Raw genomic sequence first — 26,741 nt, forward strand, 5'->3', positions numbered from 1 at the left:
TGTGTTGACTATGTGCTGTGCCCCTGCAGCACTGTTGACAAAGTGGATAAAGAATCATAGTTGATGTCTATGATTGAGGTTTGTGGAGCTAATATGCCATCTAGTGGTACACTGATGTAACAAAAACCAAATGCCAAAATGTTTTCACTTCAGTGTTCAGTCACATAAATGTGGACTTGGAGGATTCTTCAGGTCAGATGCTTTGCACTGAAGTACCACCAGGAAACAATTTCTCAGTAAAACAGTCTCAACTGATTAAAAAAAAAGCATGTCTGCTCATAATGAACCTTTATTAAATTCAGTTTTCTACAAGCAATTGGTCCGATTGGTTATATTCCCAATTAATATAAATACAGATGCATTGTGGTTGTAAATTAATGTCAGAAGAAAAAAGAAAACACCTACCATTTGTCACTTTCAAAGTACCGCAGTTAATTGACTCAAACAAAGGAAAATAAGGTAGCAGTGTCAAAGTAGAAAAAACCCCTATAGCCTACTGCACTGAATAAACATTGAAATCAAAGAAATGCCAACTGAGTAATATGGGCAAAACCAGCCCAAAGTTACATGTTCATTGAAAAGACTTATTATAGACAAAATGTTTTTCAAGAATGATTAATCCAGCATAGTATTTCCAGCTTCAATAGTCCCTTTGCTTGCAAGCATTTGGGATTACTGGAATTTTACAATTCCATGGTATTATGGAACGTATGAATAAAGTGGCTAAGTGCCATACAACTTCCCTTGAATTACTTAACACCTACAGATACGCTATAGGAAACAGAAAATATCAAAACAGAATTTTGAAGTTTGAAGAAAGGTTAGAAACTTAAGACCTCTGACCAACATATATGAACAGTACTCTGTGTTTGCCACGCATTTTGTGCTCAGGAATGTCAAGGACTACATTTAAAAATGTGGATTTTTTTTAAGACACAACGTGCAGCATAAAAGTGCATCATCTTCAAAAGTGGAAAAAATAAAAAATAAAAAAAAACAGGAAAGTACAACCATCTGCCAACTCTGCATCCCTACTCAGTCACCATCCTTTCCATCTGTCAACCAGGGCGCCTGTAGCAGGCCTCCTGGTAGGAAGTAGCGTTGACAACGCTGAACATGTCTCTCCTGACAAAAGACAGGAAGTTCTTCAGAGGGCAGAGGGGCTGACTGGCGTGGCGGTCATGGGAGCGACAGAAGGTGGTGTGAAATGTCACATCCTCACCGTTGTACAGCACCCTGATGAACAGTTCCCTGTCTTTCGCCTTTGACTTCTCACCTTTGCTAGCTCTCTTCTTCAGCTGTCCTTGCGTCGCTGGTGGACTCTTCCACAGTTCAAAAACTATTCTTGCTGCAAAACGTGGAAAGAGGGCCTCCTCCAGCCCCAGGGCACTCAGCAACGGGGCCATGGTAACATCGTGGGCTGACGAGAGAGTGAAGACCTCCTCGCCGCCTGCGCGAGGCTGTCGGCCGGCCTCACCGTCCCTGGCAACACGCTCCATCTTGGTGGCAGTTCGGTTGAGGTAGGGGTACATGGCCAGGACGGAGTATTTATGGTACAGCCCGACTCTTCTTCGATCCACCTCATCATCTAGCTGCTGTCGACGAATCACAGCAAACTGTGCCATTGTTAGACATCCCTTTGTGCCGCTATCTCCCGTGGAAACGCATGGGAAAGAAAGGCCATGGCACAGGTGGCACAGCAGGGAGTCTATAGGGTTTGCGGCTCGGAGTTGGCGGGTGAGCACACCCAAAGTGCGTGCCATTTCGGCGTAAGTCCTCTCGAGTTCGGTGTCACTCACTCTGAGCCGGTACTGCCTCCGCTGCTCCTCCTCCAGGTATCTGTTCCTGGCGGGGCAGTCACAGGCCGAGCCACAGAACAACGTGCTCCACTGATGTCGCACGGTCAGTTTCGTCCAATCAAAGTCCGGGAGGAAGCCGTAGAGGAGGGCCAGTCCGCTCTGGAGAGTCCGGCTCTTACCTGTGGTCTCAACCCACACCTGGCGGGGAGTCCAGTCGGAGGGGAGGAGATTATGATGCTTGTAGGCTTGATGGAGGAGCTGCCCATTGCGCAGGTGCTGCACCACACCTGGAAATAAAGTAAACAAAGACAGTTTGTTGGACGGCTGACACCTTCTGGTCAGTTGATATGCTCTTGTCAGACCAGTAAATAAACCAATACATCGTGTAATACTGGTCTACAAAAGTTCAGCTTTCAGGTGAGAGGAAAACCGAGATCTTGTTGGGGAGACCTTTCTTGCATACCTGTCTGCGTGAGCTCTCCCATCTCACAGGCACTGTGGTTGGGCAGACGAGGAACAGAGCCCAGTGGTGACTCCCAGTGGCCACGCCCTCCCAGGCCCATGTGACTGATGAAGGAGTTCATCAAGGGGTGGGACGGCTTCCTGGAGGTGGTGATAATAGATGGTAAGCGTGTCGCAGAGCGGGCCTTATCAGATAAGTGCACAGCCTCATCAGCATTCTAAAATTATGGTGAGAGTGAAAGGAGTTTCATGTCTGCTGGCATTGTGTTGGATAACTATTAACAAGGCTGACATTATAAACTGAAAATGACTTTTTCACAGAGCAAATATTGAGTTTCAAAGAAGGAAAAGCACATGTGTAAATAATAAAAATGAATGACGGCTGAATTCCGTTTCACTGTCACGACTAACTGGGTCATGAGTCAATCCATTAGTCAAACAACTGAAAATGATTGGAAAAAAATGAGAAGTGATTTAATGCTGAAACAGTTCATTATGTTTATTTACTTTTCTCAAATGTTGCTTTTGGTTCTTCGAAATCATTGTAAAATTAGTATCATTGAGTTATGGACCAACGGTAGGACAAAGCTATACAATCTTGTAATACCGACATGGTCCATAGAAAGTTTTTGATTTCAACTGTTACTACTTGGCTGAATAATAATTCAATTACTCAAGAAAACATTGTGGTATACATCAATAATGAAAATAAAAACATTTTGTTGTCTGTATACAGAAAAGCCAATCATTTATGAAAGGATATTTCCATGTTCAATGTGTAACTGCATGTGCAGGCCACTTCCTACATCTAGCACCAGGTGTCGCTCTAACACAACACTGCTGGACTACGGCGCTGTTCGATACATGTGGGAGGGAGTATGGGAGATGGTGATATAAAAAGATGAAAGAATTTGCTGCCTTGGGACACACGCTTGCATACATACAGACATGCAGGCAAAAACATAAACACAGACAGCCACACAAACACACACACAAACACACACACAAACACACACACAGACAAGGATGAGGGCAGCAAGAGGAGCAGTCTGTGATCTAATAGATTAGAGATGATTGAAGATTACAGTTTAATATAACAAATCAGCGGGAGCTGCAGCTCAGCTCGCTCAGATTAAAAGGAGCACACACATACACACACACACACAGACAGTTTCCATAGTGATCATGGACTGGTTCAGGAACATAGCACAGAAAAACGACCTTCTGTCATTACTCTTAAATCATGCTTGTGAACGTGGTGACTGACGGAGAGCAGTGTGGTATCTACTGCCACCACACATTAAGGACAGGGCTACAAAGGGTCAATTTCCCTTTGTTGTCAAAATAAAAGCTATAAGCAGCACTCTGATTTCTACATTTTTTATTTTGATGGGAATCGTTTCCTTTTGTTGTCACGCTGCATCAGCAGTTGTTGTCACCATTTATCCACTCTCCTCTCTCTACAGCATATCTAAATATTCACTTACACAGTAATATATGCACTGAAAGGCACATGAACACACAGGAGTGGTGAAATGAGGCACCAGCAGATCAGTTTGCTGAGGGGGGTTTGGAACAATCCAGATTTAATTGGCTACACTGGGAGACTGGATGTCAGCGAATGGGGGCTCCAGTGTGGACAAAGAGCCAGTCAGACTGTCTATTAGGCTGATTGTTTCTAACCAAAGATTACAGAGCCCAATTACATTAAGCAGGGATTATTATCACTGGATAGCACAGGGAAGCAGATTAGTGAAAAGGGAGGAAGGGATGGAGAGTTGGGGGGAAAAAGATGCAATGTAAATGGCGGAGAGGAATTAACAGAAAAGGAAATGAGAGTGCTACACAGAAAACGAAGAAACGGGATGACAAACAAAAACCTTGACAAAGACTGTAGCAGTAGAAGACAAAGAGGGAAGAGAGAGGAGAAGAGAGCTGCCGAGGGGAGCTCAGTTAACCGCAGACGGAGACAGTAGGTCGGCAAGCTGGTGCCAGCACGCACACGCACACACACGCACACACACACGCACACGACTGAGCTTTCTGTAAGGATTCAGCCTTGGGCCTGTGCTAGTTCAGATCCCTGTAATTACACCCCGGTCTGAATACAAAACAGATCTACCTATATTATTACAAGGACGCAGAAGTATGAAATAGGCTTTTAATATTCAATCTCCCTGCAAAACAAGCACATTCAAAACACGAATAATCCAAACACACTGTGCAGCTGAACTCATACAGCCTCTGTACGGACGCTCAGTGGAAGAAAAAAAACAAAAAACCTACAGCTTGTTCTACTTGTTTCTGTGTACATTCATTATCTTTAAAACTTAACCCTGCCTCAAAGATGTGTGCTACTATGAAACAAGAGCCTAAAGCCATGGTAGCAGCTCTGTGAGGCTACTTAAGCACATTAGCACAATGATGCTTTGAGCTCAACGTCTGCATGGCAACATGCTCAAAGAAAATGTGTTTCTATCCACCTGTTCTCATGTGCCTTTTCAGTTTGACCGTTAAAAAACAAAATCAAAGTCAAAATGTAGAAAATTCTAGAAAAAAAAACCTACTTTTAAAATTTGGTGTATTGATAAAAAGAAAGTGCAATGGAAATAGACAGCAAATAAAACTTCACCGAAAACAATAAAAATGGTAGCAGATGAAACTTAAACATTAATACATGAAACAAACAGAAATGCCATATTTCCATCTTGTTTTGCGACTGTTTATGACATCATCCTGTTGGGCCGTCTTTTTCTGTCATATTTAATGGCACCTGACCAGAGACCTAGCACCGCTGTTTATATAAATTTGGTTAAAACGTACACAACATTTGGATGAAAACCTCCCTGTTAGCTTGTCGATATGAGAAACATTCATGGTAATCCAGCAATCCAGCTCACATATTTGACTCTGCACTTTGGATGTCAATGGCTATCTGTTAATTGGTTCACCACTGGGAACACTTTGGATCAGTTTCTATGTTGAGCTACAAGTGAATTTGCATTCACACACAAAGAACGTGGTGCACCATGGTCTGAGGCCACTTCATCAGAAGTGAAATTAACCAAACAGGCATCCATACTCTGAACCGAAAATGTCAACCACATGGTGGCGTGAGAGGAAAAGTTTGAAAATTTTGACTTGCTGGTGGTGTGACATGAAAAGTCAGGGGATCATCAAAATCCCTAGGATTCATCATCTGGGGACCATGAAGAATTGTACAAATTTCATGGCAATCCATCCAGACTAACACTGTCATCCCTAGAGCTATGCTGTAAGAAATAAATTGCAAAATACCACATAATCCTTTCCCCACAGTATTGGGGCAAGATGTAGGTCTTGCACTCTTCTAATGACATTATATATGTCCTTGTGTGTTAGATTAGATAAAGTTGGTTTCACAATGGCAAACCAACCATATCTACAAAGAAAAGAAACACGCGTGTAAATAATATGACGTAGTGAGCATATGAAAGGCACAGTCACTGCCCGATCTGAGGAGCCACACAAGTGGCTGGGGTATGGTTAGGGTTAGGATTACCTACACACATGGGCTTCTCATATTATGCGCACTGGGACTGAGAATGGGTTGCGCTAGGCACCACAACAACAGGTCATTTGTGCTGGATTTAATATGTATGCTTTATTTAATAACATTACTGATTTACACAGCCTTTTGCAGCACCTCCCTGCTACAAACACACTTATACATTCACAGCTGGGAGCTGAGTACTACAGCCAGAGGATACAACAGTTGGCCACAGAGCAGCTTCCTGAGCAAAGGGAGCAGATGTTTGCTCATGGGCACATCAGTGCTTATTTAATAGATGGGGGAAGGAATCAATTCAATTTCTGTCAATTACTGAATGGAACTCAACCTCCATCATAAGAGGCTTGTGTATTGGATGACCTACTTTCAGCTCGAGTTCAAAGATCAAGAGTATTGAAAAATATCTAATAATTAAATGTACATAGCAGCGTAACTGCATTCTGCCACCCTGAAATGAAACTGTGTGTACACTGTGCCAGCTCTAAAGAAAACAGAGTGCTTCATCCAGATGTGCAAAGCTGATGTGGCTGCAGTGAAAGCTTTGTGCAAAATCAAGTCATTCGCTAATCTGAATTCAGGTACAAAGCCCAAAAAAGGGGATTAGTCACAGGGATTTCATTGACCATATGGTCTAAATGAATCATCCAAGAGGATGTGTATGCACACATCAAAACCATCTGACTAAAGTGAATGTTCTGGATTCAAAAACAGCACAGTTTCATCACATCATCATAGCACGTGTGTGAGGAAGAGTTTGCATAAATTGAGGTTGACGCATACACACAGAAACTGGGAGAGAAATCGCTGTTTTCAGACATCTGAAGCTCAAGCTAAGAGACATGCTGGCTTTTAATAACTTCCTATCAGGAAGTTCGAGCACTCTTGAAAGAGCAGCAGAGCCGATGTGAGCAGAGCAGAGTGCTAACGGTACCGGAAAGACAGAAAGAAAAAAAGATACAGTTGAGAAAGTGGAGTTTAATGAACGAAAGATAACATCAATAGATAACAATTTTAATTTGAGTATGTGTTTTTCACCCATATTGCTGCGGGGAGCTTCTGCAGTGGCAATAGTTCTGCCTTACCAGAGGTACTCAGTGAGTATGTTGCTCAAATCAAGCAAGATAAGACTGTCAACATCTCCACCTCAACACACCACACACACATGTAAATATGTTTGTCTCTGTGTGTGTGCAGCTTTGCACCAAAGCACAGCAGAACAGATGTAGCAAACCAAATCCATCCGCTATTGCTGATACATGCAAGAACACTGGGAAACCAAGAGAATCGTGAAAGCATTATCTTCTATGGTATCCTTCAGTTTAATGCCTACAGGGATCCTGACATGCAAAACAAATCAATTTAGTTATGGTTTCTTGGAAGCCTCAATACCAGAGAAAACTGATTTTAGAACAACTTCCTATTTAACACACTGAGCTCATTTTCTGACAGCTGCTATCAGGCAGCAGTTTTTGTAGGAGGATAGCAGAAGCTGTTGCAGTAATTGGTCTCTCCCACTTTCCAGCTGGTCCTCTTGTTAGGCATTAGGCAGAGTAGCTCGGACTCTGCTTGGGAGGCAATCTTAAATCCCAGTGGCATTTTCTACCCTTTACTCTAACCTGGATTAACTGAAACTGTGAGCATGAAGACTTTATCTTCAGACTCTAGAAACCAATGAAAGGTGTAAGAATTCTGTTCATGAGCCATTCATTGCATTCATTGTTTGTAAGTGTTAGTAATTAGTATTAATAGTACCAATAGAAGCAAAATAGGGCAAAATTGCTATTTCTACTGTTTTGCTGGTTTGACTGTTCTTGTACTTCCTTTCATTAACATTGTCTGTTGTTTTAGTGTCTTGCTTTTTTGCCTATGCGTATTTTGTCTTATACATGCTGTTAGTTTGTTTGAGGTCACCGTCGAGAACCCTGCAGACTCCAGGAACTGCAGATTAAATATTGCTTCAAGGCTAACTGTGGCTCGATTGCATCATTTGACCCTGTGACGTTAACTCAGAAATGAAATGACATTGTGGAAAAAAGACCAAAGAGTTGTATTAACTTGTTTCTCAAAGTTGCATCACACAAAAACTGAACAATATTCATGATACATTCATGAACTTGTTTTTTTATGTCACACGCTGTAGGTGTTTGTTGAATGCGCTTAAATATTAAATATCCCATTTTACTTATTTGCAGGACTTTTTGCATTTGTTTTTTCCAAATGCAACATATGTGCTGTTTAGGTGAAGATGCTGTTTTGTTCATTGTTTTGTCCTTTTTGCATTGCTCTTCAGAAAAGTTGGAAGGAATGTACCAGGGAACTAGAAACTATTTGACTGGGATGTAATAATGCTATATGCTGTGCTTCTGCTATATATTTTGTAGGAACTGTGTGTACCTGCTGATGGACATGGTGCAGTCGATGGCGGGCCTTTTGGTCTTGGGGATGGAGTAGAGTGGGTAGCGGTCACCATGGCGAATCATCACTTGGACAGACAGCAGCTTGTAGTCAGCAGGACTGTGACCTGTCAGAGGAGACTCTCATCAGGACACACATTTTGCCAACGCAACAAGCAGTGTAACTAACCTACTTCAATATCTGTTGTAGTTTTCCCATTAGTTGCAAAAAACTTCTCACTTTTGTCATTAAATATCTAAATATTAGGACTGCAGTTAGCTAGCAGTTAGTTATGATAAACCCACTGTTCACTACCTGCCCAACACCAAACAGCAGACACACAAAGTCTGCAACTGGCTGGTGAACATAGTGGAGCATTTAGCAACGAAATACCCAAATATTTTGGACACAAACACAATTCCTAATGAAAGCTAATGTGTCTCTCTATCTAAATAAGCAAAAACAAGTTAGCTATAAAAAGTTAAAAGGCAGTAGAGAATATGCCAGTGTTTTGTCTACAGCTGGTCTCTGCTGGCACGAAGTGGCCATAAATATTACTTAGTTTTAAAATAGACCAAAGGCCTAATTCTACTCATATCTTCAAAAACTTAATAAATAAAACTGAAGGAGAAGTGATCAACTCAGAAGAAGATCGACCAAGCATAGGAGACATAATGCACATTACATCTTACAAAAGCAATGCTAATTTTACAAATCTTGCGGACATTCCACTTAAGCAGCAGCATGAGAAACATCAAATTTGTTCATTGTCTGTGAGTGCAAAGAATGGACTGTGGGCTGGATTGTGTGCGTGTGTGTTTTAACAGGAAATTAAGAAGCAAGAAAAGACCGGGACACTTTGAAAATGGTCATGTCACAGGGAAAAACACACCGCCTGAAAAACGTAATTGATTTTCAATAACTTCTATTCCAAATCTAAAGACATAATGGATTCTGCTTTGTTGGAGACAAAACGGCCATCCAGGGATAAACAGCGCAGAATTCAATTAGCTGTGGCTGGTATAACTTGTCTTAGTCGGTAAAGGATATCTGTATGATCACCTCGGGCTCTGCTGACTTTTCAGAGGACGACAGACTAAAAAAGGTGCCATGCTGCTGTGCAGTAGAGAGAGCGCACTGCAGCATTATGGATGATGCAATCTAGTGGAAATGACTTTCTCACAATTAACACATCCCCCGACGCCTGACACACTAAATCTGACATTATTACTATATTAAGTATTTATATGCTGTCCATCAAATTGGGTAATTCTAGCAGCTGATCTAAATTTGTTTTTAATGCTCTGAAACAGTGACGCTATGACACTAGCTGCAGCTTAATTGATTGGTCTCATGTGAGTTCAGATTTCAGAAACACAAATCATAGATGTGACCGAGCTGGAAATCACATCTCACATCCACAGGCTTGCAGTCTTTAGTTAGATTAGATTTTATTTATCAGGGTGCAGGTCTCACCCTCCCAGGCCTGTTCAGTGTGGCTGGGACTGTTGCAGTAGCTGTAAGCCTCAGATATGGGGTCGGGCTCCTGGGTGTGAGGCACGGGGAACACTCTCTTTCTGCTCTTCCCCAGAGCCACTCCAGGACCTCCATCTACAGCCTGGAAGGGTTGTTCTTCCAACATCGGAGTGGTGGGAATCAGGTTCACTGTAGAAAAAGAAAAGCAAGGTAGGGTGGAGAGGTATAAAGAAAGTGAAAAAAGGATTCAGAGTGGATGCCAAGTGAAAAAATAAATAGAACAGAGGATAACAAGACTAGGGCTGATTGCATGCAGGTTCCACAAATACAGATCCACACCCACAATCCCCCACAATTATGGCTCTGAAAATCTGTAAAATCAAGGCTACTTGTTGATGATTGGCTTGTGGGTCTGTGGTATCCCTGACCCCATTACTTCCTTTTCAGCCTCCTCTCAAAACACACCAGCAATCAGACAAGTGTAACAAAGACTAAAGGAACGAGGAGGCAAGCAGACAACAACACACATGCTGTACAATGGTGACATACACCCATTGAAAACATTATAACAAAGAAACTTCACATGTGGCTTTCTTCTTCAACAGGTGCCTTCCTGTGTGCTCGCTGTGGATTTGTCCATAGTGCCAACTACAGTGTCTGAGAGTACAGGTAACTCCTGCACAGACAGGAGTACAACTTGTGGCCGTATATACACAAGAAATGTTGTGTACAGTGTGCATCCCCTGAATTGGAGCTGGTATGTTACTTTCCACAGAGAGCCTGCTACAGCCATGTGGCAGCTTCATGAGGCTGAGTTTAGCTACAGTGGTGCTTTGCGCTAAATGCAAATATCACCCTTTCATTCCAGTATTCACTAGAGGAGACAAGATCTCAAAAACAATGTTGTTCTATACAGCTGCTGTCAAGACATGTACCAGCCACCTCACTAATTATTAAAACTATATTCCAGCACAAAATGACAATCTAAACCAACATTATCTGAACAGATAAGTTACAAACACTATTGTACAAACACTACTGTTACAAACATTTGCATTCTGGAATAAAAATCAGCAAACTTAAACTGCTCAGTCTGGCACAACAGGAAGTAATATTTGCAATTTAATATTTGCACAGTTGAAAAAGACCTGAAGCCTAAATAAATGCTTCAGGTGGTTGGTACACCGGGAGCCACAGCTGAGATGTGAGCCTGCACAGAGCGGTGGCACACAGTTACATAGATTAAAATGAGAGCCTATCTTTTGTATGGGACATGTAAGTAGGAAAAACACATCTGATAAAGCTTGTCAGCAAAATTCTAAAGCAATCATAAGGTAAGCTAATGTTATATGGTTATGCGGAGGCTACAGTAGGGGCGGCCTGTATACCAGTTCCATCACTGTCACAGGTGGTGGTCATGACTTGGATTTTGCACTACTGTCATTACAGTGATAAAGGTTTCAACAGATTGAAAATAATGCGAGAATGTGGCTGCAATAACATCCAGGTAGAGGGCTAACCATAAACTCACAGAACTGGAGTAACATCCAGTAACTACTATATCACTCGCTATAACACAGACTCCAGTAACACAAAGGTGTAGAGGGTGACATTACTCTGTATTACAGAATTACAATTTCTCTTTTGTTGGTTTCAAGATCCAAAGCAATCTACTCTCACCATCCGAGGTAGTGACCCAGTGGATCAACTTCATGGAAATGTCTCCACAACACCACCTGGAAAACTTTGGACAGCTCTGAAGGCCAATAAAAGTAGGATTAACTTTATGCTCAGAGATGGATCGACACTGACTTCAAACTTGCAAGTTTTGATATTTTCATTTGAATTTGGCATTAGCACATTCTGCAGCTAATGTGGCTAGTAGTATCTGTTGTAGACCCACACACTTGAGCAATGTTGCTATATTTAATATTGAGGGACAGTCAAGAGAACCTGAATATCAAGCCTCATTTGAAGCCAATTACATAACCAGAGCTGTAGGTTGGATGTGGGAGACAGTTTTTTTCACTATGCTTTTTGTGTCTATATTATTGGCTATTTTATTGATCGAGTAGTGTAGGAGCATCCACACAAGCTACATTTTCACAAGTATTTCTGAAGCTCAAGCGCAGCGGAGCTTTCTGGACACAGTGCGACTACATTTTAGGAGCACCTGTGCAACTTGCAAATATGGCTCCCATTTTTTTGTTTGTTTTTTTCAGCTCATCATCATAGGCTACATTATGTGAAACACCAGGAGCACCGCTGCCACAGAAAAAAGAATAAAGAAAAAAAATCACAAAAGAAAACAAAACATTCTGTGATCAATCATCTGATCCATTTCCTCAGCACACACGCAGTTGTTGCTGCTGTGTGACACATTTGTTATTCTACCCGTGAGACTAGATACACCCCAAGGAGAGAAAAAGGGAGTGAGACCGATGTCGCCTGGATGCTAGTGAGAGAGGTGACCCATGGCTTATAAAAATGCAGGGTAGTGAAAATAAAGCAATTTCATACACGAGGTGTAGAGTATAAAACACTGACTAATCATCATGCATCAGGCGTCAGTCTGTCTGTTAGTAGAGAATCCAGAGATTTTGTATCAAGTCTGACCCTGATGTGTCTGATAGAGTCTACATCAAAAGGAATGTAAGGATGGACTAATATGTGATAATAAACCGAGGAAAAAAAAACAAAGCAAATCCTCCCTGGCACCACAAATACTTATGTACTACACATATGGCCTGTATCCCAGTAAGAAAGAGGAAACACAAGAGTCTTAACACTAAGTTTTAACATTTTATCAGCTAATGGTTTTTATAATATAGGTGCTGCAGACCCCCTTTAAAAGTCCTGGAAAATAACTATCTCTGAAAGCACTACTTCACTCAACGACTTTTTCCTTACAAATAAAGCAGCACATTCTTATTTCTATAAATTGTCTATTTGTTACCAAAGTTTTTATCGGTAATAGATGTAAGATGGGGAAAAAATATGAATGTGATGCATTACATGTTGGTATTCTTACATTTTTTGCTAGTAGCACTAGTGTTTCTATTGGAAAAGGTTAGCCTGAAGCTCTGCCAATAAACCAAATTCAATTGCAATCCATACAATAGCTATTGAGATATTTCACTAAAAGGCAAAGCAAAAATGTCAACTTTATGACGGCACTTGCAAAATTCACTGGGGACCATGAATGTCTGTATAACATTTCCATGATATATATATAACAACAAATCAACAAATATTTCAGTAAAGCAGTTAACACTGCCAACCAAAGTGGGGAGAGTAATTTTGGCAACTGACAAAGTAAAGGTTCTAAAACCTGCTAAATGTACAGATTTACAAAAGATTTACAGGTACAGAAATGGAAGCAAGAAAAGTAAAAAGGCCACCTGACAGAGCAGTGACACAGTGCCTAAAATTAAGAAAAACAATTCAACTATAGTTCATCTCCATGTCAACAGTTCTGTACCCCAAACCCCTCACCGCCACCAGTGTGTTGCCCGGACACCAGTGACCTGTGATGCCTGGGAGAAATGGTCCAATAAGAGCAGAGATGTTGTGGGAACTGGAAGACCCATTCACAAAGTTCCAACTGTGAAGAAAAAGAAGTTGAACCCATAGGGCCCTTTGGCAAGATAAATATCCAAATCCTGCTTATGTTTCGTGTAGACGCACCTACACACAGGCATGCACACGCACACGCACACACACACACACTCACAAGTCAACTGTGCAAATATTGCATCCTGCTGCAGAGAAAGAAGACCAATCATACAGCACAAAGAGCTAACGTTTTCTCATTGCTATAACAACCCTCACACTTAAAGTGGAAACAGACAACTCTTCAACCCCCCAGCCATATACGTAGACTATGTATACATTTACAAGTGTATATGTGTCAAGTGTTACACATCATCTTTCTCTAGCATTCATACATGGGAACTTCATGTCATATATCATTGTAAATTTAATATTGTTGGTCTGACAAAACAAGAAATATGAACTATCATGGGCATTTTTCACTGTTTGAGTTCTTAAATTTCAGCAATCACCAAAAAAAAAAAAATGCAAAAAAAAATAAATAAATAAATAAAGAATCAAATGACCGTTCAAGCAGAAATGCAAGAGTTTTTAAATGTTCCAGGTTTTCCACTTCATGGATTTCCACACAACAAGTAACTTGAGGGTGTCACCCCGTGCCATGAGCAACTATGACCACAATTTTCATTATTTTTTAAAATTTCATAGACAAAACAATTAACCAATCATTTGGGGAAAAAAAAATCACATTATTCAACGCTGAAATTAATTTTTAGTTGTAGCTCTAAAATTGCAACTGTAGGACATTACACTCAACAAAGATGAACACCAGAAATACTATAAATATGATGGAAATTTTCAAACGATTCACAAACACCAGAACAAATGTTCAGTGTAAACTGCAGCCGACAAAGTCAAGCACCCTCCAACTACAGGATGCACTCTTACTCGTACAGCCATCCCTCACCTCTCTTTCTTCCACAGTGAGATATTATCTCTTCATCCCAACAACAGACAAACAGCTGTTGAAATGGCAATGGATTCTATTTGATTATCTTGGGTGGGTAGTGGATAAATACTGGACTCCATCATGACTATTCATAGACATCAAAGAACACTAAGTGACTGAGGAGGGCAACCGTTACAGTAAACACTGAGGAATGTAGACACAAAAACCTAATCTGAAGTCAGAACAGACATAAGATGAAAATCCAACACAGCCACGGTCCAGCCAAATATTGCTGCAGTTTTCTCATGTGTGGCACTGTGAACTACACCTTGAACAGATATATTTAAGCTACATTAACATAAAGTGGTGAGATCCACGTGAAGACCCTCTCTATTTCTAGACATGAGCAGTAAGGTATTCATTAAAAGAATATGGATTTTCTATAAGAACTCACCACCGATGAAGAAGAGGAAAAGGTGTGCGGCCACAGCGGAGACCATTTTGCCGACTGTTCGGTAGCTTGAGGTCCAGCCACACACACTGGAGCTCATTCATTACCACAACCTGTGCCCCTGTACGCTCTGTGCCCTATACTCTGCCACCCCCACCCTCAGCTGTGCGCACACACACACACGCACACGCACAACTAACCAAACTTTTGGAGGCTAGCTCAATCACAGTCACCTACACAATGGGGCTTTTGTAACTCACTGCCCGACACTACCGAGTGCATACACAGCAATGGCACACACAGAGCGCACTGTAGCACACAAACAAGCTCATGGGAAATTCGTGCACACACAGGCAATGTGGCTGGAGCATTTAGGACATAAAATGTGGTTCCAACTTTCCATCCACCTACATTAGATCTTACAAACACAAAAGGAGACTGTTTGCGGGGGCTTTCAACAGTGCTGGCAACTCAGTTTGACACTGATGAATGTTGTCACATATCTCTTGAATTTGAATGACATAACACACTACTCATACACACAAGCGCACACACACAAGCGCACACACACAAGCGCACACACACAAGCGCACACACACACACACACACACACACACACACACACACACACACACACACACACACACACACACACACACACACACACACACACACACACATCCTTACGCACAAATACAGAGCTAAACATAGAACACACTGTTAAATCTTCCACCTCCATGTCTTGGTAAACCCATTATTATGCACACAGTCCCAGCTTGACTTCTACCTGAAGGCACAGGCAAAGAGGGTGTTCTGCCTCAAATATGCATACAGGCAAATTTGTGTCAGTTATCGCACCACAGTGATTAGTAGGTGCATAGCTACTCACAGAATGTGGTTGGGCCTGAAATTAAGAAGGTGTGTACCTACTTACCTGACTCTAAAGTGTTTTGTGTTAGAGAAGCCAAAGACCAGTGGAAATATTTACACAGACTAAGTACTGTTTGGGCGGATGGACATGGCCGCCTGCAGCTGTCCATCATAATAGTCCGTCTAATTCACAAATGAGAAATGAGAGATGTTCACTCTGCCATATGCACACCAACAGAAGCACAATTAGTGATTAATGATCACTCTTGTTCAAAGAGAACTAATCAAAAACAAAACTATTTATAACTGGATCTCAATCAATCCTTCATCAATCTGCAGGAATACAAACTGCTTCTGAGCGCAGACTGACATCCTACTCAGTAAACTTAGCCCTAAAGCTTGGCAATACAACAAAAGCTAGAGATGCACTGATTAGACCCCTGACTGCCCCCATGCTGATCCAAATTCGTTAATATGGAGCATCTTCTCATACAGAGTGCAATCTGTTATTAAAGTTTACTCTATATTTATCTAAAGTAGAACACTGGCTCAGTGGTTAGCACCATTAACTCCCAAAGGCCGCAGCCCTCCTGTGTGGGCTTCCTCCACATTTCTCCAGCAATCAAGAAAATGCTTATTAGGTGAACTGGAAACTAAATTGCATGCAGATGTAAATGTAAGCGGTACTCCCCTTTCACAAGTGTAGTTTAGCTAGCCAGATTAAGGAGAAACGAGACTGAGAGTGCACAGAGTCACAGCCTCTGTGAGGCTGCACTTGAGCTACATGCTCAGATCAGCATATCAGCATGTTGACAATGATCATGCAAGCATGCTGAAATTCAGCAGCTTTAATGTTTATCGTGTCCACCAATAGTGCGTTAGCATGCAAACAACTGCTAATTAGCACTTATCTTAAAGTTCAGCTGATGAGAATGGCATCAGTTTTGCAAGTAGCTGTCATAAACCAAAGTACTGGATAAGTTGCATTTTGACCTGATGATGGAACTAGATGAAAAGTTACGTGAAAGTTATTACAGTTAATCATCTGAAGACCAAGGTGACCAAATTTCACAGCATCTAATGGTTGTCAACATATTCAATTACAAAAAAGTCTTGCTCAGTGCAAATAGAGGAAATGCCATAGGACCACCAAAGCCAGTAGGATACATCATCAGGGCTCCGTGGATATGTGTACCAAATCAGTCAGTACAGCTGAGCTAACAGCACAGCTGCTGTCATTACCCTATTTTTTGTTATGCTTTTTCCATTTTGTCAGACAATCTAGTGATCATAAAACAATGGGCTGCTTTTGAAGGTAGGATCATCAGCTGGTCAACATAATCATGAGGGAGAGGCTTTATATGTTACAACTAGAGACGTCCTGAGTGCTGGGGCCAATCAGGACATATTTTTTACTACAATACACAGATTCACTACTCAGATGGTAACCAATCTGTTATCTCTCCTTTCTGATTGGCAAAGAGCTGTGTATAACACCCGGTAGCAGCTTCTCCAATCGCTTTCATCTGGTAAAATGACAAACATTGTAGCGGTACGTTACATCAGCTGTTGCTAATTAATGTTAATTTCATGAGACACCACTGGAAGTGGAAGTGTTTATACAGTTTTCAACAAGTCAGCCTGAGTGATCTGTCCTTTCACAGCAATTTCAAAAGTCAAAAAAATGTTACATTTCATTTACATTATATCAATAAATCAGTTTTCTTTGAATAACTAAGGTGTGCCAGATTTAGTACATCAACTTATAAATAAATATAGAACAGATACTTTGAGGCTGGCTTCACAAAGTTCGATTTTGACACTGTCCAGTTCTTGACCATTTTGAGTGGGACTGATTTTCTATGAATTCTAGGTCAGTCCATACATTTTTTTTCCAAACTAAAAGAGATGGCTGTAGGGGACCGGGTCAAACCCTTCAGCTCCATTCACACTGTGCCTTTAGATGAGACAGGGCCCGGTACATCTGCTAACTTGTCACTCAGGCTCAGGGTACTTTCCAAACTGACTACGTCCTCTCGGCCACTGGTCAGCAGGTGTCACGGATTGTTACCATGGAAACATGGCTCTTAGTTCAGCGATAGCCTGGGGGTTGGGTGGCTAACGTTTAGGCTTAAAATAAGTCAATCATTATTCTGACTGCCTTACTTGCATTAGACTAATCTCAGAGCAAAATGAAGGCTGGCCTTTTGTTCAGATTCCAGATCTCAGCTGCACTCCCATCTCTTGTGTGAAAGCACAGCCTCTGTCGCTGACAGCACAGGGACAAGTGGTCTGATTCAACAGTGAGGGCGAACACTTTGGAAAGGAAGTGGAATGTGAGGAATGTGGAGAAGTGAATTTGGAGGGCGCTTGGAGCTCTGCCTTTTTAACACTTAACAAACCTTGTTGATGGATTATTGTTTTGGAAAAGTTACAAAAATTAGATGAACAGCATTGTGTCTGAAGTATATTTGGGGCCTTGAGTGTAAATTTTTTGTCATCTCCCTCAAATGCACCACATCTCATTAACCTCATTTCAGCTCTTTTTAATCACTGTGCTTAAACCTCTGTTGTTCCTCACAGACAACCAACCTTTCTGTTTCTGCTTTTACATCCTCCCATGACGTTCCACTCTCACTGTGAATCCACAAGCACTCCTGGAGCACTTAACTCCCATCAAGCTTCGCTTCACCTTTCCCTTCACTACTGCTAACATCTCAAAATAGTCCCTTTCTCTGTGTTAGAGTCACTTTGATTCCCTTTCCTCCCGTGGTCCTCTCCCCGGTGCCTCTTAGTTCTGTGGTCACTTTCCTCTGGGAGTCCCCCATGTGCCCTTTGCTGCCATGTTCACAGCCGTTCCAGTTTTAATTGGAGGTAGCCTGGAGCCAGAGAGAGGCATTTAATCCACCATCGATCATCATCCCTCACTCCGTCTCTCATGGTAATGGTCAACAAGCAATAATAAATACAGTGGGGGTAGGGGGTGGGGGGTAGAGAAGATATTGCACAAACTGCAGACTGGAATGCAGAGTGCGAAGATGCTGGTTTAAAAAATGAAGAGAAACATGGTACAAAAACAGAAGCTGACCATCTATTAAACATGAGGAGAAATCCCATACGCTTTCATCCCATGCTTCTCCTGGATAATGGCTCAAATCCTTCTCTACAGTATGTGTGATGAATAAATGATGACAGCAGCTTTTCTCCAAAAGTACTACTGATCAAAAAATAAAGTGAGGGCTGTTCTGAAAAAGAACCTTCCCACATGAAAAAAAAAAAAAAAACATAAAAAAACACCACCACCACCACTACATTTCCACTGCGGAGGGAAAAAAAGGAGATCGTATCATCTGTGGGAGACAAGCATGCATGCAAATATCTACACACTTAAAGTTATTGAGAGGTTTCTCTCGCCATTATGTCTTTCTCTGCTTCGGAGTGTTTTAAAAAACAGGAGGAGATTACAGGGCAGGAGGTGAGTGCGGGTTTGATAGCGAGGCATTAATAATAACTTATACAGCAACTCCCTCTTAAACGGTCACACACGCACACAATCTAGTGGAGGAGGAGGGGGAGTGACAGGTGGGAAGGCAAGTGTTTACTGAAGGTCACAAAGTGCAAACACTCGACAAGTATGAGTAAGAGCCCGCTCGCTCCTGCTATGTTTTTTCAACTCTGATCTTGCGTGGCATTTAAAGCAACAGAAGAAGAGTGAGGAAGAAGAATAGGTGAAAGCTTTCAGTATCCCGAGCGTACACATCTGAGTTTAAATGAGGCAACAGAATCTAAAAAAGAGCTAATGAAGGACGGCTCAGGGAACTTCGGCGAACATGCGGTTTAAAGTGCCAGCTCTGCTCTAATCGTGTTTGTGTGTGAGAGCATGCTGTACAGGAGTCTAATCCTACATGCTTGTCCAGACACAAGCTTACGATCACCACAAACACTTCTGCCGCATTGGGGGGTTTTGGGGTACCAAGCAGAAAGTGGCTTAATCTTGCACATTTCACACCAAAACACATATTTCCATTCGTACTGCATGCCCTGCCTGTTTCATCGCCCGCTGTTTTTCCAATCACGTCTGCGAGGCTTGCAAATCACATCCAGCGCAGGAGAGACCGTCTCCATTTACTGAGCGGTGGTTTCCTTGCATTCACTGTGGCTGGCAGGGATACACCGTCTAGACAATACCTACAGGAGATGCTGAACAATGACTTGATGGGGAAAAGGCACAACTGTGTACACCTAGGCATTCCACGGCATGTGAGTGTGTTGCCACAGACTCTCGGGGGGTTTCAGTGCATCCAGAGGCCCACTGTTGGTGTTGGATATTTATAGGAAGTCTATAGGGGATTCTCCTTTGTTTTGATATGAATGGGGTCTCTTGAATGGGAAAGCAGTGACAGGATATGCATATATGAACACAAACACACATGCAAACAGAAGAAATGGGGACTTCTCTGTTGAACTCAATAGTTTGGGTTTTTTTTTCCACGTTTAAATCTGAATACTGGGCCAGAGTTTCAGAGAGAGAATGAATATGTAAAGCAGTTGAGCACAAACACAAACAGCGCACTTACAGAACTGGAGGCTCAGACTGATAATGGCCAGCACGGCTCCGCCCACCATCACCAGGAGGAGGAAGCGGTCACGAGCAAGCATCTTATCATTTGATTGGTCCGTGTCCCTTATTGTCAGCCATCCAGTCCACAGCCCATCCCTGCAGTCTGGACACAAAAAAGTGAGTGAGCTAATGAGAATGTATATAATGCCGTAACAATTTTACCATCTGCTTGTCTTTCTCATTTTCATATCATTTACCAAAATTATTATTATCCGTCATGCAGTGCCTTCAATGCAGCTGCCGTGGCGGTGCTGCTTTTTGGTCCACAATCGAATTTTAATTTATACAATCCAATGTATGGATTTTTTTTACAATTTGTATATAAATTCATGAATTCATAGAGGATGGAAATTAGGCCTTTAGAGTAAAACCAGGGTGACAATAAACTTTGCAGTTTGCTTACATTACCAAATATGTCTCCAATTAGGTTTTCTACCATCAAAGGCAGACATTTTCTAGATTTTACTGAGGGTCGTTTAGAAAATATGCATGAATGGAACTCATTTAACAAACCTTCATGAAGGAGTCAGGAAACAAGTTGCGGCTTATTAACAACCAACTTTTAGTGAACTGAAGTTGAAAAACACCACTGGGGGAGCAGGCCTATTTTGAATAGGAAAAAAGACACGAAATAGAAGCTGAGGGAAGTTTCAGCAAAACCCTCCAAACTTGTGGTTTACTTTGGAGCCCTGGAGCCTTACAGCAGTTACAGTGCTGCCTCATATTCAAGGAAACAGGAGACTTGGGACAAAAAGGAACCATCATTCGGGCATCCAATGTAGGAATTTGTCTGGATGCAGGAAAAATCAAAACATGCCTTCAATTTAGCAAAAAGCTCCCTCAGATGATCATAATATTCCTTCCAATCATCAATATCTGACATTCAGTGCATTACAAGAGGCATTAACTAAATTACCGCTGGTCTACCTTCCTTTAAGCTTACATCAGTTGGTAATTTCCTGCATGTCCCATAATGTCTTTTAAGAGTGCCCTAAGCACGAAGCAGCAACATGTCATTACTTTTTTCTTATGATCTTACTGAAAACCTTGATCTTCCGATCTGTGCAAAACTTTGTATGTTTGCTTCTTGCATGACAGATTAATTATTGAAGGTTTGTGCATAATGGGATCAAAAAGACAAACAATTGCATCTCTAACCACTGACAACTCGCAGAGACGCATGCTCTTTCTTCGTTTTCTTTCTAAGAAAAGAAACATGGGGGAGGACCAAACTGAAACTGCAGTAAATGTGGCCCGACATGATAAACCCTACCATTAGACAGTCTAAAAATACTCCCAGCCCGGAGAGTTTAAGGCTAAATCTGAACGAAGTACAGTAAAACGATGCTGCAGGCAGAGCTGGAGCAGCAAACATGTCCCTCCACACTCACTCCACTGCTCGCGCTCACTAACTTTTAGCTCAAGGATGCGTCTCACCAAACTCCAGTCAAAAAGATGGCACTTTAATGCTGTGTTACTTACCGGTAAGAGCGTAAATCACATATATTTTTCACGAATACATATTACCCAACAAAAAAAAAAAAAAAAAAAAAGAAATATCAACTAAAACCTGTCACACTTTGTCATCACCACTTACGCCGGAAGCGCAGCGTCGGGTCTAATTTGAATTTAATGACAAGCTATTTTTCATATTGTTTGAATGCCGCATTCAAGAGTGGGGTCTAACAATTACCAAACACATGTCAATGAGCAAAGCGAAACTGAGAAGCCACAATGTTGGCTATTTCTTGACTCACGCACTTCTACCGTTTCTGGAGAGAAGTGTCTGGTTTCGACTCAGCTAGTTAGCGTAACTAGTTGGCTAACAGTTAGCTTGCTGCTCACGGTCGTTAACACTGGACGTTAGCTGGGTAATCCCAGTGACTGACCTGTGGACAGCGCCGCACACGGAGCCATTGCTGGTCTGCATGTATGTTATTGTGGACTTCTACAAACTTTATGTCTCGCTACTTGTTGCTCCCATGTGCACGACTCGAGACATGTTACCGTGCTGATGTGTAGCTTTGCGTTGCTATTCACCGAGCGAACAACCGAGTCAAGAAATTAAAATGCCACTTCAACAATCGTACTCGCCGCAGAAGACGACCGAACAAACACTAAACGCATATATTTGACCGCCCCAAATGCCCCTTAAAATAGCAATTTATGCAGCATTACTGACATGTGTCTTACCTGCGGGAACTGAGTGTCTCTGAGCCACAGAGGACCGAGTTAAACACTTGAATCCAGCGCTTCTGTTTCTTAAGCACGACGGACTGGACTGCCGACAGAGCGGCGCAGACCGACGTCAAGTGACACATAATAAACAGCGGTACTTCCGGTGAGTATTTTCAAAATATAGCTGCTGCGTAAATACGTTGCCATGTTTTGTGTACGCGCATGCATACCTACCACATGGGATGCAGAGTGTGTAATGTTTTCAGAAGATATTTTCAGAACTATTTCTATCCATCACTGGCCATCAAAGTCAATGATCCTGTTAGCGTTTCACGCACTTCACATTTGATATTTGCAATTGCAATAAGGTTTGGGTAATCGTCCCTTAGTGTCAGACACTTGTCCTTCACACTGAGCAAAGGTTTGTCCTCTCTGATGTCTGCCTGTTCCAAAACACGTTTGTGCAAGCAATATGAGATAGACCTGATAAATAGGTCTGAGAGTAACCAAATCATTTGATCATCAGTATACCCAAAGCTGCACCAGTAAACTGGTACGGTCCAAGGTGGTCCTCAGTTGCAGCTACTAGAAACGCACACACTGTTATGAGGAATGTAAGCGATGGAGGGTATTTGAGGTTTTTGTTGAGGACAAAAGCAACCTTATGCTTTTATTTTGAAAGCACAGTGCATCGTCTTGCGGTACTACTTTAGCTTTCTCTTTCTACCTTGACGTTCTTGGAGATGCGGGTCTTGCTGGCTGATCTGTGGCCAGCCAGCACAACTAAAATCCCAGCCTCACTGCCCCATCTACTGGTGCAGCGACAGCAGTGCACGCGTTAACCTCCAGGCACGCTCCCTGCATCTAGTGGATGTGGTGCTCATAGCTCATAGACTCAGCAACAGAACATTTTCATAATTTTAGTTTGATTTGACAAACAAACGAATGCTATAAACCACATGCTGACAATTTACATCAAAATTTGAGCCTATTAATTTAAACTACTTGATTTCTGACAGTTTATTATTATTATTATTATTATTATTATTATTATTATTATTATTATGAATTGAATATCAAATATAAACACAGTTCTTTCATAATATTCCTTTTTGTCCATCCACGGTACAATTTTGTTCATTTCTCAGACATAAGGATGGTATATGTAGGACCTTTTGTCTCCACCAAGCTTCTAAGCAAAATCTGACTTTAAGCAAAACATGTCGGTTTCATGTACATGTAGCTGCCAGTCATGCTTGCTTCCAGCAACAGTCTCTTGTGCTTGTGCATCTCTGTGAATCCTCTTAGCAGAGTCAAGTTTAGTTTATTTAGAAATGGCTCTTGTAGTCTTTTGGATTTGCAGATGTGACAGTTTTAAAGTTCTGGTTTTGAAAATGAGATGAGTGATACAAAGTCAACAGCCCGGTCCTCTCCAGACTACTGCTGACAGTCCTGTAGTGCTGCCGTCTGGTTGCAACTAATCAGTGTCATCCTGCCTGCAGCACACCACTGTCTCATCATGGGGTTAGCAAATTCAAGTTCTGCAAAGGGGCACTGAGTTAGCTCGCATTCAGCGTCAGTCAGGCCAAGACACTGAGATGTGACTCGAAGACTGAGAGAAAAACAAGCCTATAATGGTGCTCAGTTACAAGCAGAACAACACAGTGTGTCACAGTGCATTCCTGGTGGGCTCACCTGGCTGAATCACAGCTCAGTGGATGCCAGAATCCATTCTCCATTTCGACAAGTTTCGGCCATTCAGTGCTGAAACGTACAAATCAGTGACTGCTGGATGGTTGCGTTTGTTTTTATTTGTCTGCAGATTACAGCAATTTAGACTTGTTAAATGCTTTCTTACAGCACTGGGAGGGCATAATGGGTATGCATGAGTTTTACATGTTGGGAGTGAAAAGCGGAAGAAAATTACAAATCACACTCTTGTATATTGTAAATCTGACAACGTTTCATCATTGAAAACCTAATTCTCTCATCCTCTCGCAGTATTTTAAAAGGTTACTCTGAAGAGCAACTTAATTCAGCGCTGAAGTTCTATTGATTTGCTGCAAATAAGCTCCCAGTCTACAAAAAGCTTCTTATTAGCACAATTTGCAGGCTGAATGTTATTGATGCAGAACAGCAGGTAGAATGTTGGGCTGCCGGCCCAGATACCGACTGATGGATCGTGCAAACAAATTCATCTGAGCAAGTTTCATTTCTCTCCTTCTATTCTCTACCTTACATTCTGCCATAGCAGTAGCCTCTATTAAACCTGCAATAACTGTTGTTTTAGCCACACAAACTTGACATGTGATCACCTTGATAGGATGACCTTATCATTCATTTTGAGTCATTGTTCTGTCCACCTGATGAATGAAGTCTCATTCTCTATTTGCTCTGTTTTTGGTCTCTATCATCTCCTCAGGGAAATATCTGGCTTTTTGGCTGCTAAATGCTCCGCTATCATAGCTGTCAACATTGGGATTTGAAAATAAAATGTCCAGCACTCCACCCTGGGCTATCCCGCCTCCCTTACCACGGTCCACATCCCCCTTACATTCAGACAAGAGTACACTGATAAATCCTAAGATCACCACCAGGCAGCCACATGCTTTAAAATATCAGAGCAACAAGGATTGAGTTGAGTTCCTGCTTTGAGTGACCACGGCTGGTGGTCAGATCCTGTCTGAAAGTGAAATGCTGTGAACATCCCTGCGTTATATGAATGAACACACAAAAGGGCAGATCAATTCATTACTTTTGTATAACTTGAAGGATGTGTACACGTCACTTACACATTTTGATTTTGAGAGAGGCTGCAGGCAAGAGAGACGGCTGGCAGGAGGGTGTGATTCTGTAAGTGGACGGGAGAGATGGTGTGAATGCAGTCACAGGTGGAGCGTGTTTCTGTGCCTGGTGGGCATGATTATGCTTGGCACCTTCACCTTATGCTTGGCACTGTGAGCCTTGGCAGGTTCACATCAATTTTTTTGTTGCTCTTGTTTGTTTAGAAAGTTTAAAAATGTGGGAGATTTGCAGGAAAATATTTCAACAGGAGGACAGCGGGATAGAAGGGAAAAATATGTGAGGATACTGGGAAAAACGGGTGGGTTGGCGGGTTAGCCACTAACTTTGTAGAGTACCATGGGTTTATAGAGCTGTATAGCTGAAAACAGCTGATTTCTGTGGCCAGAGATGATGCTTTGAGCGCGGTGAAACACAACAGTGAAGCTGTGGCCAGACAGCTGAAAGTCAGTATAAAGCTCTGTAAAGCCGAGGGGAGCCGCAGATTCAGGTGATGATTCCCTGAAGGTTGATCATTACGAGTGACCTCTCTCACCTCTCTCACATCGTCACATCGTTCTCACTTTGTCATTTGATAATTGTTAAATAATATAAATACTGATTATACGCACGTTAAAGGAACAGCTTGACACTTTGGGAAATAAGCTTGTTCACATTGTTGACTAGAATTAGATAAAAAGATAGATACCACTCTTAAATCCGTCCATTAAATATAAAGTAACAGCCAGCAGCCAGTTAGCTTAGCTTAGCATAACGACTGAAAATAGGGGGGAAAGCTAGCCTGGCTAAAACTACAAATTGCTGTTGTTATACTGGTTTTCCGGTGTATAAAAGAAATGAAATAGAACATTTTTACAACATTAGTTTTTGATGCTCTATAAATAAACTGATTAACCACAACTAATATGTACCTTAAGGCCCCAGTAACAACCCCGGCTACATTTAAGATTACTGTCTGTGGTGGAAGCACAAGAAGCTCTAAGGTTTAGGTATGGTTTAGCTCCAGCTTTCCAGGGTACTATACCGAAAGTGTTCGGTGGAATGGCGGCTTAAGTCTGTGATTACTGATGATTAAATCAGGCATTCCAGAGGAGGCTCCCAGGCCATCAGTGGATCATTGTTTATGACTTCCGCACTCCTGCTGCAATAATATCTGAAGGTACGGCGGTCATATGAGCCGAGCTGCTGAACGTGCAACCACTTAACTTGCCCTTTTTCCTTCTCACTCTGCTCTGCGCCAATAGAAGTCATGGGACAGGGATGACAAGGACGATGTGAGTGATTGTAGACGGCATGTGTCCGTGCGTGTGGATGTCCGTGCTGCCATGCGGAAGACTCCATCTGATGACTTTAAGAAGCTGAGTGTAAGAGTGTGCAAAATGTCTGTGCTACATCCCAAAGTGTGCCCTTTATGGTATGCTATAGCCTGGGTGCAGTCCAATGCTAATGCTGTGTTTGTATAATTTTGAGAGAATCCAAATCATGCTTGGCAGCCAGACCGGTGTGAACATCATGAGATCCTGATTTGTGTCATTTGCAACAGCCTGCAGTGAGGGCATGCCTAGTAGCTGCCGTGTTTCTTTTTCAAACAACCCTGGGTTTCATTTGTCAGTGTAGGAATGGAGGCGATTATAAAA

General features: G+C 42.0%; 1 protein-coding gene across 1 annotated transcript; it reads right to left on the minus strand.

The window, feature by feature from the left end:
* Positions 1-271: 271 nt before the first annotated feature.
* pxylp1 (2-phosphoxylose phosphatase 1) lies at positions 272-22,398 on the minus strand. Its single transcript, XM_041941156.1, has 6 exons — positions 22,318-22,398; positions 20,081-20,227; positions 9,682-9,870; positions 8,206-8,332; positions 2,263-2,402; positions 272-2,086 (listed from the first exon to the last, which is right to left on the minus strand). Exons 2-6 carry the CDS (start codon positions 20,160-20,162, stop codon positions 1,059-1,061), a joined length of 1,566 nt encoding a protein of 521 aa, XP_041797090.1. The 5' UTR covers positions 20,163-20,227; positions 22,318-22,398; the 3' UTR covers positions 272-1,058.
* Positions 22,399-26,741: the final 4,343 nt, after the last annotated feature.

The sequence above is a fragment of the Chelmon rostratus genome, chromosome 7, assembly GCF_017976325.1.
Source record: "Chelmon rostratus isolate fCheRos1 chromosome 7, fCheRos1.pri, whole genome shotgun sequence".
Taxonomy (NCBI): domain Eukaryota; kingdom Metazoa; phylum Chordata; class Actinopteri; order Chaetodontiformes; family Chaetodontidae; genus Chelmon; species Chelmon rostratus.